The sequence below is a fragment of the Symphalangus syndactylus genome, chromosome 6 (assembly GCF_028878055.3).
Source record: "Symphalangus syndactylus isolate Jambi chromosome 6, NHGRI_mSymSyn1-v2.1_pri, whole genome shotgun sequence".
NCBI classification, from domain to species: domain Eukaryota; kingdom Metazoa; phylum Chordata; class Mammalia; order Primates; family Hylobatidae; genus Symphalangus; species Symphalangus syndactylus.
In genome coordinates, this window is record NC_072428.2 from 108,051,553 (window position 1) to 108,066,858 (window position 15,306).

Below are 15,306 nucleotides of genomic sequence, written 5' to 3' on the forward strand. Positions count from 1 at the left end.
TGTCTCTACTAAAAATACAAAAAATTAGCCGGGCGTGGTGGCAGGCGCCTGTAGTCCCAGCTACTTGAGCGGCTGAGGCAGGAGAATGGCGCGAACCTGGGAGGTGGGGCTTGCAGTGAGCCGAGATCACACCACTGCACTCCAGCCTGGGCGACAGAGTGAGACTCCGTCTCAAAAACAAAAAAAAAAGTCTCCATATACACCAAGTTCCACATGGCAGGCTGTGTGAAAATGAACTGGAAGCTCTTATGCATGCCATATCTGTGGCCTTCGATAAGCCAGAAGTCTCCAGGCTTTTTTGTTTGATTTTATCTATAAACAAAGGAAACTGGTCTTGGCCAGTGGTTCTCCACAGGAGCAGTACCCTAGGATGTGTTTTGGAAACAGATGAGCATTTTTGGCTTTCACAGTGATTGGCACTTAGGGAGGCAGGGCAAAGATGTGGTTCCTTTCCACATATCCAGGAACTGTGCCATGTTTCAAATATCTCTCTGTTCATTCCTTTCACTGGAACCTTCTATATGACCAGTCTAGAGGGTAACTCCTTTTTACTTATTAAATAAGTCAATATAATTTTTAACTGAATTTTCCAGGGATTCAACTCCTGCGTAAGTGTGTACTTTTGTTTGCAACTTTACTAAGCCATTCGCCATTTCAGAAAATCACCTCACCCACCACAAATCTGCTGACTAAGAGTAAACAACACAGCAGGATGGGATCAGGATTCTTTTGCAACTATTATATTCATGTCAATGCCATGAATAGGTTCAAATAGACATGTGTTTTATCACATCTTTCAGTACAGTCATGTCTGAGCATTTATATATTGAGTACATCATATTTTATTTTAAATATTTTCCTGTTATCTTTGTATTGGTTTTGTAATTTTTAACAGAACCTACTTATACATGCAATTCTCCATAAATTTCATTGCAGGATAGTAAGAAGGTGATAAAACATTTTATGAAAAGGAGACACCACATCTGATAGGGATGCAAAACACTGACCTACAATATCATCTAAGACTCCCTGTAATTCTAACATTCCTTGACTCTATGAAAAATGTTCATAGGGCAAGTGCTGATTATTAGCAAGCCTTTACCTCTACTCTCACATTTCAACATTTCAAAGTATTGCAATTAAATTAAAAAGAGAAATACATGTGGTTGCTAAGGTGATACATAAAAACACAGACTTCACTAAACGTTCAAACATTGATGTGAGTCGTGGGGAATTCCATAGTGCTGATGCCTTTCACAGGTTAACACAGAAGGACAAAAAAAAATAAAAATATCTAAGGCGCAGCTGGAGCCCTTCACTTCTATCTCGCCACAAGAGGCTATACTACTGGCCTCCATCGCTGACTGTGCCCTTGTTCCGTCCTTGGGCTAAGGGTCACATATGTTAGTTATATGCTGCCTCAGCATTTCTCCCAAAAATTTCATTCAGGAAAATATACATTTGCCAGCAATACAGATGTTCTCAATGTGGAATAGGATGAACATAACCAAACTGTAAATGTCTACTTAGCAGAACTTGTCATTCAAAAGGCAACACCTTCAACTCAATATTGGCTTGCCGACAGTATAACTATACTACCATTTTTCTGTGGCAATTTGTTCCTGCAATCAAATTGATGGATAATCACTACATCTGCTATGCCAACTTCTGGTTTATGAAAATACATTGATGACATGACTTCAGGAACTCTCTCTTCTTCCCACACAACTGAGTTCTCCCCATGTCCACCTTCTCCATTATTACGTCTGACCATCCAGCACTACCACCTCCCTCCTCTACCATATAAGCTCCTGTCACAGGCAACAATGTGTTAACATTCCACAGATTTTCATATGTACATTAAATTAGACTTCCTAAGACAAGGTTTGAGGAAACAATTCCCTGATGAAATAAGATAAACCCATACTTAATAAATATATCCTTCTTGGCCAAATGACCAAGAACCAAAAAATAACTAATCACAGACAAAGTATTAAATAGAAAAGAGGGAAAAAAGCACCAAATTATGTTTGATCTACAAACCAAAACAAACGCAAGATCCAGAATATTGAATTGGAAAACTGCATCAAGAAAGTCTAATCACCTTTTTTTTTTTTTTTTTTTTTTTTTTTTGAGATGGAGTCTTGCTCTGTCGCCCAGGCTGGAGTGCAGTGGCGTGATCTCCACTCACTGCAAGCTCCGCCTCCCGGGTTCACACCATTCTCCTGCCTCAGCCTCCTGAGTAGCTGGGACTACAGGTGCCCGCCACCATGCCCAGCTAATTTTTTGTATTTTTTAGTAGAGACAGGGTTTCGCCGTGTTAGCCAGGATAGTCTCGATCTCCTGACCTCGCGATCCAACCACCTCAGCCTCCCAAAGTGCTGGGATTCACCATTGTTTTTTCAAAAAGAAAATTTTATTAAGACATTTAAGTAATATATTCTTTGTAAGCAATTACAGAAATATTTCAAAATTACTGAAAGATCAGAAAAAATTAACATTTTGAAGGTATGGATAAACATTTACTTTTTAATGCATGAGTTTCTAAAAATAAAAGAATAATAATTTTTATAGGAAGAAAAATATCTACTACCAGCAATATTTTTTATAAACCTCAACTTTTCCTCACTGCCCTCACATACATGTAGGATACCAAATTAGCAATCTTCTAAAAACGCATGTTTCTAACCAAATAAACATGTGAAACATAAAAGGATTTCTGAACGAGTACAGCTGACTTCTCAAGTTCCCCGTATTAAACAGTTTCATCTCGGCCCCCAGCGTTTCAATGACCATCTGACTTCAGTGTTTGTTTGGGCTTATAAAAGTTATGGGTTAGTGTTTGGGGTGAAGAGCACATTGTGACCTGATGTAACATTTTAAATCTATTTGATTCAAAAATTAAGAAAAAGAAGGTTTGCCAATGGCTCTTTGAAAAAAGCAAATGATCCAGCATGGAGACCCACTGTCATTCTTACCCGCAGGGCCTCGATGACAAGGTCTCTGGCCTCCAGCTCCCCTTCCATCACGCTGAGGAGCATCCGCAGCTCGGATTTACTGAGAGTATCCACATCAAACTCTTTTTTCTGTAACACATAAAAAAAATAAGGCAATGAAAAATCTTTTCCTAAGGAAGACACACACATCCTAAGGGTATGCAATGAATCAGTTTTTATCCCAGTGGCTCGGCAGATCCAACAGGCACTGGGGTACTATTTGCAGCAGACAATCTATGCCTTGACCTTCCAGGAGGAGAGGTAAAAACTATAACGCCAATCTCTCAACTGTCCTCTCCAAGGAGCTATAGTTCCCCAGCCTGCCTGCACACCCAGACTCAAAATCTCTCCAAATTACATAGCACAAATTTAAAGTCCCTGGAGTCTGAAGCAAAACAGGTCTGGTACATCTTCGGGGAGTGGGGGAGTTTCAAGAGAAGCAAAGAAAGCATGGATGTATTCCTAGAAGGGCCCCAGCATAAAGGTTCCTGGGAGGTTATTATAAATTCCAGAACATCCAATAATAATAGGTCATGTTTATACACTCTGCAGCAGAGGCCACCAGCTGGCAGCCAAATCTGGCCCACAGATGTGTGTTACTTGGGTCAAAAAATGGGTTTGTCGTTGTTGTTGTTGTTTTTCATTTAGAAAACATTTAAAAAATCTGAAGATGTCACCAAAAAATCCAGATCCCTGGCTTGTCTTTAAATGTCAGATGACTGGGTAACTAACTCCAGATTCATATTTCCTCAGGGCAATAATCCACAAAGCCGGGAAGTAGCTGCCCCTTTAGAAGGAACACATTCCTCATGTTGCCAACCCTCCCCCACCAACACATACACACACACACACACACACACACACACACACACACACACACAGTACAGGCACACGCACTTTTAAGAAGCCAGGACTGCCATCCATGTGTGGTCATCTGGGCTACCACAGTCAGGTGAGTTTGGAACCCCTGCTGTTTGGTTATCAAAGTGCCTTCTTATGAATGTCTCTGTAGCTTCTGGGCAGGCCTGGGAGCGAGCTGAGACTGGAATAAGTGAGCCTTCCAAGGACCCAGCTACAGCACAAAGTCAGCACCAGGGCACTAGGTGTGGGGTGGGGTCGGGGGGCGGTGGTTCATAATTTCTCACACAAGTTTCTTCCAGCCCTTTTGTCTTCTCTTGCAGATTTCTTCCTTGAGTGACTGCATCCAACCTCTCATGGCTTTAAATCCCATGAATATACCACTGACTCTCGATTCTTTTGTCTTCCATTCCAACCTTCCTCACAGCAACTTTTAAAAGCAGGTTCTCTGGCATTCGTTTTAGAGATACAGCTGAGAGCAAGTTCACAGTCAGCCTGGGTGAGTCCAAAGCCTGAGATCCTTCCACCAGGCACACTCTGCTCCTCCCTTCTGTATACAAACTCATTTGAGAAGCCCAGTCACCATCACCAGGGAGGGTAACACAACATTTATCCCCAAATCTCTCTGTAGACTCGCCCTGGTTTTGAAGCCATTGTTCAAAACATGCCAGAACATTACTTCACACTTGCATAGCACCCAATGGCTTCCAAAGTATTCTCAAAGAATTGACTCTTACACCATATTGCCATCTCCATTTTTAAAATGGAAACTCAGAAAAGTCAGATAATATATGCAGATCATGCAACCAACCAGTCAACGGTAAAATCAGGATATATGATCAAATGCCATGATTTATCTTCACACTTTACCAGCATGGCACCAACATTCTAGAATAAGCTCTTTGAGATGAGATAAAAATGGTACCATCCTATCAGTCAACCAACATGAACACTGGTCTATTTCTGTGAAGACACAAAAGTATACACAGCAAAGACAATAAATGATTTCAGAGGCTTTCAAACAGGCATGACCAGAATGGTCACATTTAAGTTTCAAAAGAATCTTCTGGAAGGAGGTATGACGGCACAAAGGGGAAAGAGACTAGAGCTAGGGGGTTCTCTCGAGAAAGATTTTAAAAGGATCTCTCTCTTAAAATTATTTCTTTTTGCATATACACTAGACAGAGAAGTTATTTGGAAAGGTAAGCGCTAAGGATAAAGAGAAAAGGAAAACCTATAGCAAGCACAAATCATGTATAGTTCTGAGGGATCCATACTTCAAAGATTTATTAGAGATGCTCCCTATAAATCCAATGTACCAAGTCTCAATTTCTGCTTCTACTACACAGTAGTGTCCATAAAGTCTTATAAACTAATTGTTCTCAAACATTGGCATGCATAAGCATCACCTGAAGACCCTGTGAAACAACAAGCCACGGGGCTCCACCCCTGGAAATTGTGATTGAGTCCGAGGTGGGGCTGTGAATCTGCCCTTCTAACAAGCTCCTGCTGATGTTGCTGGTCCACAGACTACATGCTGAGGAGCACTTCTATAACTCATGCCATCCTGTTTTCTCATCTGTATAATGGAATTCCTAACGTCTACCCTGCATTCTTATGAGGATTAAACAAGAACATATCAATGAAGTAAGTGCCAAATGAAGGCAGGCAATTGTTATTATTAACCCAGATGTTTCATGTACAGAGGAGTGGGGTATTGGCCAGGAGCCTATTTCTTTGAAAATCTACCAGCCCAAGTCCAATAAACTCAGTTTATTGACTATGATGAAAGACAGGCTCTTTTATTCCGGTTTTTCCCACTGAGATGGGAGAGTAAGCTGCAATCCTTATGTGCTTTAGAGTGTAATGCTTTATTAATGATGCTGCTGGTTGCTCTAAAGATTTTAATTAATTGTATATTTTATTGTCCTGTTTCTCCAAAGCTTTATAAGCAAAGTGCTCCATTTTAAAAACTAATAAATTATGAAAGACATGCCAAGATCCTGATTCATATTAGAGTCAGGAGAGCCTGCCCTGCTTCCATCAGTAGCAGCAACACATGTGACTTACAGCTAAAACTTCTGTTTTTCTATGTATTACCATCAATAAAGAGGGAAATTCATTAAAATAAAAAATATTGGTACAAGGGTTCTTGCTAAACCATAGATTATGACACACAGAATGTTAAAAATAAATGTCTCCCGTCACAACGTATGAAGTGATGTACTGTTGGAAACATAGAGTGCATCTGTCTACTTGTCTCTCTTCTCTCTATGACTCTACCTCCATTTCTCCACTACTAGTCATAGCAAAATTTCTCTACTAATTCCTGGTCTTCCATAGTACAAATATAATAATAATATTTTCAAATTGTCAACAACTTTTATTTCCACTCTATTCTGGCAAAACAGGGTAAAAAAAAGTACTGTGCATGAAAAGATGCTGGAGATCTTAAGATTCCAAGTATTTCATAAATAAATATAAAGCACTTTAGTATTTTTAGAAAAATAACCCCAGAAGCAAAAATTCTAAAAGCTATATTTTTGTTAGTATATATTTATATATATTCATATATACATGCATATATATTCACATATATTCATATATAGGCACACATACATGCATATATATTCATATATATGCACATATATATGCATATATATTCATATATATATATGAAGTGGCATTATTCTTAGATGCATATGGTACAAAAGTACTTAGATACAGAAAAAAATAAAGTTTCCTGGTTTAAGAGCCAAATTATTTTAAGTCATAAAATGTCTATAAAAGATTGCCTTGATAATCTAATTTTCAAATTGGATAGAAGACAGGACAGATCCAAATGCTGCCACTCACACAAAAAATTAAGGTCTCTATCAGGGCACTCATGAAAACATGACCCCCAAATCCCCAACTCCCCCCAGAAAAAAATCACAGCAGACATGTTCACAGACTAAGGTTTACTATTGAACTTGCTTTTCCCAATTAAAAAAGAAAAATCCAGCTATTTTTTAGTGATGAAAAGAAACTAAAAACAAAGTAAAACCAGACCTGTGCCAGGCACGGTGGCTCACACCTGTAATCCCAGCACTTTGGGAGGCCAAGGCCGGCGGATTGCCCGAGCTCAGGAGTTCGAGACCAGCCTGGGCAACATGGTGAAACCCTGTCTCTACTAAAATACAACAAAAAAAAAAGAAAAAAAAATTAGCCAGGCATGGCAGCATGCACCTGTAGTCCCAGCTACTCTGGAGGCTGTAGGCGGGAGAATTGCTTAATCCAGGAGGCAGAGGTTGCAGTGAGTAGAGCGAGACTCCATCTCTAAGAAAAAAAAACAAAAAACAACAACCAAATTTCAGCTCCACAGGCCACTCTTCTGCCTGTTACATTTGCCAGGAAAAGCATTCCAGAAAAAATGCTTAACACCTAGTTTTAAAAATCTGGCATGGCAGCTTCAACTAATCCAGAATCTGGTCATCAAATACAAAGTATGTCTTGTTTGGGATACAAATCATATATATTAATTTATTGTATGTTAATCTATTGTATATTACAACTTATTATATACAATTTATTTAAAATTTAAAAGTATACTTATATAATTATATAATATATACATATATATTATATATTATGTATAAATGAGAAAGGAGAAATAATCCCAAACTCAACTGTTCAACACTGTAGTTTTGAACAGCTCTGAATTACTTGGGACAAGCATGGGGAAGCCATTCTTCAGGATTTTTTCTCATACAGGCTGAGAGAGAGAGAAAGAGACAGAATAGACAAAACAGACCCTGGCTGAATCAACTCATCTTAAACTTCCAGAATTGAACACGGGCCAATACCAAGTTTCCCCCTCCCCAAATCTAAAACACTAGGTTTATGTGGGGAATTCAATAGATACAGCTAAATATTAATAGAAAAGTCTTACCCATACCCTTTTAGAATTACTGGAACCAACCAACATTGATTACCAGAATACCTTCAGGAGACATTATGAGCCACAGTGGCAGAGACACCCCTCAGATCTTTCCTCAAACACATCCGTCCTATCACGGCTGCTGGAGGATATGTTGGTGACAAACTCAGGCACTTTCTCTGGCTCTTCCCACCAACACCAAGAGCCTCTCTTCCAATTTAAAATCCAGCAGGTTGTGCCTATTTTCCATCAGTAAGCTTTACACAGGAGAAAGCAGGCCGACTGGAAGGTGGGGTGATGAGCAATGTGGCTAGGGAAGAATCAGCAAAGTAGGGCAAATCATTTCATCTGTTTGAATCTCAGGTTTTCCATCAGTAAAAATAAGGATGCTGGAGTAAGTGATCTCTTAAATCTCCTCCAGCCCCTAAATGTCCTGATTTCGTGTACCATCAGGATAACTAGATTACTGGACTGAGGAAATTTATTTAGGTCATTTCCTGAGCCTAAAAGCCTTTGTGAGGTACTTGAGGAAAACTGATTTTGCCTCTTTGCTCAGAAGTTACAGAAATGTATTTTCCTCCCAGTTTAATAGTGCGTGCTAATAATAATGCATTTAGAACTTTCTATGTAAGCAAGATTTACACTTTGGGGATGAATAAGGGCTATCAAAAAGGAAAAGCAATGAAATCAACTTGAAAGTTCACCATCACAATGCAAAGGCTGTATCACTGACATGCAAAATATTAAATCCACCTCTCTAGGTACTTAAGAACATGCACTATACTAAGAATTCAACTAATTATAAGGATTTTCATGAAGAAAAGTACATACTTCTCAAGATCTCAAAGTATTTTCAAATCTCTGAAGTTACTTCTTGCCTTGAGATTATCTTCCTGATTTCTCTCTCTACAAGGAGGAAAGAATTTTTGTGATGGGGTTGCATACCTCTGATGCTGCTCTTCCTAATCCTCCATTACCCTCTGATTCATCTGGGTACTATCTTAACTTCAGCGCATAGCTCAAACCCACTTTTGAATGTCTTTCCAGACTCCAGAAATCTCTTGTTCTCTCCATTCAGTCTTAAAATCTGTTCTATTACTTCACTTGGCAGTTAATCATGTCCGGCCTTGTGCATTTCCTCATAGTAATCTTATTAACTCTATTAACTCTATTTTCTCACCCCTACTAGATGTGTCAGGACAGTAAGAATATTACTTCTTCACTTATTTTATCCAACATGCTCCCCCTGCCCCCACCCCACCATATACACTTTGGGTATAAAATGTCTACTGCACACAGTATGAAAACAGAAAGTGTGCAAAGGATGTCTCAGGTACATCCATCTTACTAAGATACAATGTTTCAGCCCACTCTAGGGGGAACTAAGTAACTGTATTAGATGATTCACTCAGTGTTTCAAAAATCATTTAGAGTAACCTAAACTAGGGAAGCTGCTTGATGTTCCACTTTAAAACACCATATAGTACGAGAACATGAGGTCTGGTGTCAGCTCTCCAAGGTCATGCACCTCAAATCAACCACACTGTCTGGGGTCTTTCATGCAAGACAAGAAACTCAGTGTATTGAAAGGAGGTAATACTGACAAGGAAACAATGTCAGGAAGGAAACCTGGTAATGGATGTAACTAATTTTAGCTGAGAAAGCTGGAAAGAATGGCAGAAAAGTGGCTCAGGGGTGACAGCCTCCGATAATTAAGCCCAGCTACCTCCCTTTTCCTCCTTTCAGATCTCCCCACAGTCTCTATTTCCTCCTTAGGGAAAAAAAGGACTACATCTCACATAAAACAAACATCTATTTTCACCCTAACTCAGTTTTTCGATGTTACATCAGCCCGACATGGGACATGGATCAGCTCCACAGGCAAGCAGACATTCAAATGTAATAACCATCCTTTAAAAGAAGCTTACAATGCATTAAAGAATAGTCTTGATTATTTGTAGGTGGCAAATATCTGCATGCTGATTTTCAAACGAAAAGGCTGGGCCAAATGAAGAAGCAGGCCTTTGGAACCATCTTGTCTTTTCAATGAAATATAAAAATGTCAAAACCAAATCATCTGCAAACAAGTATTCACTCCACACAGCAATGTTACCTCGACTACACTACATTTACTATAACCTTTAAAACTGATCCCCAATGTATTAGTTGGTTACTAACAATTTATTTAAAGAGAGTATCTCCCCCTACTCTAAAATCAGGATTTCTATATGGAAGGCATCATGCTGTACACAGCATTAATAATATGATCTCATTATTTGTGTAAGTTATTTAAAACATTGAAAATTTAAAAAATCTTTCAATATCGATGTCATCATCATCCTCTCTCGTACCTGTCCTCTGATTCCTTACCTAACTACCAACAGAAAAGACAAATCTTTTTCCATGTTATATAAGCTTTGCAAAGGAGCACCAACAGAGAATAATGTAATCAAGTGTGTTCAAATAAAGTATACTTCTAAAGCAATACTCAGACGAGCTTGGGTAGCAAAGTAAATGAAGTTGGGGGATACTCCTCCATCCTTCCTAGGCACATTCAAAGTTGAAATTCCAGTCCCACATTTCTGTGAAATTGCAGACTATTCTAAAGCCTTGCCTAACCTCCTTTTTCCTGCCCAATCTTTCCTTTTATTCCCTTTTCCTGTTTCCAAACTTCCCCATATTTCTCTTAACCCCCTATCAATCATCCTCTCCTCTACACCCCAATGGGTGATGTGGCCTTGACTCTTATTATTGGAAGGATGCAGAATGGCAGAGGTGCAGCCTCAATCATCATTTTGAAAAGGGAGAATCGAAAGAGAAAACTAATAGTGTTGGAAATTAAACTTTCAAAACCCCCCTATAAATAATCTAAGAAGTCATTGAGAAAAACAGCTTGGAAAGGGGCAGTATTAAGATGAAAATTGTAAAAAACAAGAATTAGGGTCATCTTTTTGGATCAAGATCTATAATATCTATAACGTTAATTATTACAAGTCACAGGCCAATAATTTCACTATAAGATAGCTGGTAACACACAAAGTGAGTTTTCTAATTAGCCAATCAACATTAAATTTTATGACACAGCTTCTTGGTGAGCTTCTTTTCATTTTCTTCATTCAGTAAATATTTGTGGAACACTTACCACGTGCCTGGCATTGTGCTAACTACCTTTGCTTTCTTTTACAAACTTCACACAACTCTCCTCGGAGGAGGAGGCTGCTTTCTCCCAGCCACAGCCTTGCTGTCCACATGATCAACAGCAGATAATTGTAAATGTCTAAGTACCAAGGCTGTGAAACGTTTTCTCACCTCATAAAGTTATGTGAAACACACAAGGATAGAACCAACTGGCAATCTAGCCTAGGCATGGATTCAATCACTGAGAGGACAAATGTTCTCTAAACAAAATTGCTGCTGTGAGAAATACAATAACGACAGCAACAACGATAATAATAAAGTCCAAAAACTGGGGCAAACAGAAATCTATGACCTATTAAGAAGAAAACAAAAGAGTGAAAAGCAGGACATTGAAAACAGTTATATTCTCATCTTTGGAAAAATATTCCAGTCAATTTCCTCAACTTCCAAGCTATTTTTCTGAACCATATAGCTGAGACCAGAATGGGAACCTCTATGCTCATCGCTGAAAGCCCTTCGCATATGGCTCCCTAGGATATGGCCACATTTGCATACTCCTTCCTGCAGTGCCAGTCCAAATCCTGGCACTTCCTGCAGTGCCTGTCTCAAGGACTACTTCAAATGTCATCCTTCTATGGAAGTTTCTAGATCCATCCACTAGGGACCCTCTTTATGACTGGTCCTCTCCAAACTTCTAATGCAAAATCATTCTTGCCTCTCACGACACCATCATCCCCAATTTGATTCCTTGGCGCATGTCAGTTTCTATCACTCGAATGTATCACTTTAGGGCAGCAAAGATCATACTCATGATGCCTGTATCTCAGCAAGTGTTCAGTAATGTGTGTTAAATCTGCGTTATTTCCTATTTAAAAATTAAGCTGCAAAACTTTCAACATTCTATAGCTGCCATGTAACTATAATTTAGTTTTAAAAAAAAAAAGCTTAGTGCAATTGGTTACAAAAGTTCTTTTCAGTGCATTTACATTCAATACTGTCACCTGGAAAACAAAAATTTCAAGTTCCAGCTGTTAATTTGTTTAACATCACTGTCGTGCATTTTAAATCATTGTCCAAGTTTTTCTTTGTCACTGTCACCATGACAACAAATTTTATACCTACTTCTTGTATATTAGCTGCTCCAGAAAAGCTCAGAATGACAAGAATGTTGGTTGGCTTCCCAAATATAGCTCTAAAAAGATCTCCATTTTCCTTTCATTCCAAAATTCTTTGGTGACAATAAAAAGCATGAAGATTTCTGTTTTCCATACTGCCTTATCCATTAGGAGTTATTTTCAGAGTGGAAACAGCAATATGGCCTATAAAAGTCATCACATTTGGCTAAGGCACTGAAAATAGCCCAGGTTTCCCGGCATGGTTCACGGCAAAGACTATTAATATGATCCTATTGAATAATGTAGCTGTTACCCAGCCTTAAACTTGGGATGCTTTCAGGATTTAAACAGCTAAGAATGAGGATCACAAACTAAATTTAAAACATTCCACTAAAAATGATATTAAACTGAAAACTATAAATTAAGCTTGTTTCTAAGCAACAATCTAAATAGTCAAAGCTTAGTGAAAACACTCACTTTCAAAAATAGCCTACTGCTTCAGAGCTTCCATTGACTCCTTACTGCCAAATGTATACATAAAAATGCACAATATGTAAACCAATTTGAAAGTCAACAAATCTCCAAAATGAAAAGTGAATTGTTCACTAAAATAAAAATTATCAGTCAACAAGAACCCAAAATGCATAAAACGCCTTTGATTTTTGAGGAGCAATTGTGATGACACATATCACTCCTCTACACTAGCTTTCCTTTCATTTAAAAATCAGTCTATAGGTCAAGTGGCTGATATAAGAGAACTAGCCTTATTAAGTCAAAACTATTTGGAGAACTAAAATAAAAGGCACAATTTACTACATAAGAAGCCATCATCAAAATTTTACTAAAAATTCGGAAATTATTACTGATTTTTAAACTACGAGATGAAGAATCCTTATTGCATCTTGCTACCCTAAAGGATTCTATGGAAATAGCAAAGAAGGTTCATTTTCGCAGATTTTCCATGGCTCTGCCCATTAACAAGGGTGAAATTATCAAATCCCCAACTATCAGCAGTGAAAATCAGACTTGAACATTTTAAACAGAAGAGAGGGAACACTGACCTTGTTAACACAGAAATCTGCCTGGTGACCTGGGTTTTGTTTACGATCTAACCAAACAAAACTATATATCAGCGCTACAGACCATCGGTCAGCTGTTTGTGTTTGGGTTAATTGTCAAGTGATTAAAATATTGAGGGTAACAAACCCATTCTGAGTGGATTAAGTAAACAAATTCAACCTTTCTGGGGAACAAGAAACACACACCCTACAAACACACACACACACACACACACACACACACACAAACACACCCTCTTTCTTTTTCCTCGTCCGTCCCCTTCCCACCTTTTGGGGATGAAGGCACCAAATCATTTCCACTTGCCAGAGAGCCTTGACTCAGTAGCTAGTTTCCTTACTGTGCCCCACAGAGGGGAGCTGATTCACGTAAGTGGGCAGGTTTCGTTTGAAATCTTAAAGTTCTCATTTTCTATGCAAAGAACGGAAACTCAATTTTCCCAAAAGTTCAAATCAAAACTTGCCAGTTTTACAAGTGGAAATTAGCAGTCCTCCTCCCCCTCTCTGTTTCTCCTTCCATTGCCAGGCTCAGCTCCTCTCACCCCAAGTACCTTCCTCCACATCTCTCCTCTCCCTCTCCAGAAAGCCCTACCTCCAGAGGGTGGGAGGAAGTTAAAGCGGCCCCCGCTGTTTACGCCCGGCCCTGCCCTCTCCCGCTCCTGCACGGACTCTGCTCAGGTCTTGAGAGGAAGAGGGGGGCGTCCACGCCCCGCTCCCTCCATCCCACCCCATCCTTCGGCGGGAGCAGCCAGATCGAGCCAAGAGTGGGAGGCGCTCCCAGATCTGCCTTTCTCTGCAGTTCCTTGCAGCTCCTGCGAAGCTGCTTCCCAAACACTGAGAACGTTTTCTACCCAGGAAATGTGGGTCCAGCCCTTCCCCAAGGTAGAGGCTGGAAACCACCAGCGAGTCTCTACACAGGGATGTTCAGGGGGTGAAAGTAAGGACCAGTCAAGAATGGTAGCGCATTCGGCTTCTAGACTCCAGAGAAGGAGAACAATGTCTTGAAACCAGGTGCAGAACCTCCACCTCTCCCGGGCATCGCCTCGGGAAGAACCAACCCATCCACCCCACCCCAAACACCACCACCAAGTAATGGGCTAGAACCTAAAGCGCTGGCCTCAGCGGCAGTAGCGCCCACATCTGGACACGGCCCTCTCCCAGTGGGCCTCCCGAAGGCACAGGACCAGATGCACACAATGGGCATCCCCACACCTGCTGGGCGATGGCCCACCTCCTCCGCCCAAGCTGCTTTCCCGGGTCCGCTGAGCGGTATCAGGCACCCCTGAGACACGCGCTTGCAACTAGGCGCGCAGCGAGAGGTGAACAATGGGGGGTCAAATTCGCCAGGAAACACGTCCCAGCCTTCCTCCCCGGCCAGAAACGACCGCAGCGGAGGGAGTGGGCACAGGGGTCGCACTGGACGCAGACAGGGAGTTGGGAGAACCGGGCGACCCGGGGACGCTTCCCGTGGGGCGCGGAAAGGAAAGGAGGGATCCCCAGCCCGGGTGGCCGCTCCGCTCCCCCCGGCTCCGCCGTGTGAGCATCCCGAGGAAGGGGCGCCCCGAAGAAGGGGCACTGGAGAGTCTCGGGCTTACGGAACGCCCCGGGGGTGCGGAGCTGGGTCCGGCTGGGACCCCGGCGCCACCCCCGGCCCGCGTCTACACTCGCCGCGCGCCCGCCCCGGGAACTCGGTTACCGCCGCCTCCGCCGCGGCCCCCGCCGCGTCCTCCGGGGCCCGGGACAAGTCGGGCTCGCAGCTCGCGCCGTCCGTCGCCATCTTCCTGCTCCAGCGGATCCGAATGCGAGCTCGGAGCCGCGGCTCCGGACTCAGCCGTCTCCGCGCGGGCGGCGCTTAACCCGCTGCTGTCCGGGACGCGGGCGCAGAGAGCCGGGAGCCGGGAGCCACCGCACTCCCTCCGCCCCTCGCCGCCGCCCTCGCCGCTTAACCCGCTGCGCGCCGGAGCGCCCCGCCTCGGTCCCGCCCCGCGCCCCGCGCCCTGCGGCGCCAGCCGCGGGCTCGTGGAGGTGCGAGAAATGGGCGCACGACCCGGCTCCGCTGCGGCCCTGCGCGGGGACTGGGGATCAAAGACCACGGAAGAGGTGAAGGCAGAAAGCGCCCGAGGAGCGTTGCATGCCGAAGAACCCCCACCAAGCCGGAGAAATCCGTGCACAGACCGGATTAAATGTCAGGCCTCCTGAATCTG

The 15,306-nt window shown here is 41.9% G+C and overlaps 1 protein-coding gene across 4 annotated transcripts in view; it reads right to left on the minus strand.

The window, feature by feature from the left end:
- Positions 1–15,003, minus strand: part of CTTNBP2 (cortactin binding protein 2) — a 161,731-nt gene extending 146,728 nt beyond the window's left edge. For all 4 annotated transcript variants that reach the window (XM_055283789.2, XM_055283787.2, XM_055283790.1 and 1 more), the window contains exons 1-2: positions 14,799–15,003; positions 2,979–3,086 (exon numbers count right to left, since the gene is read on the minus strand). In XM_055283789.2, coding sequence (XP_055139764.1) covers positions 2,979–3,086; positions 14,799–14,879 — 189 coding nt within the window. In that variant the 5' untranslated portion in view covers positions 14,880–15,003. The remainder of the gene's footprint in view (positions 1–2,978; positions 3,087–14,798) is intronic.
- Between the last annotated feature and the right edge of the window lie 303 nt (positions 15,004–15,306).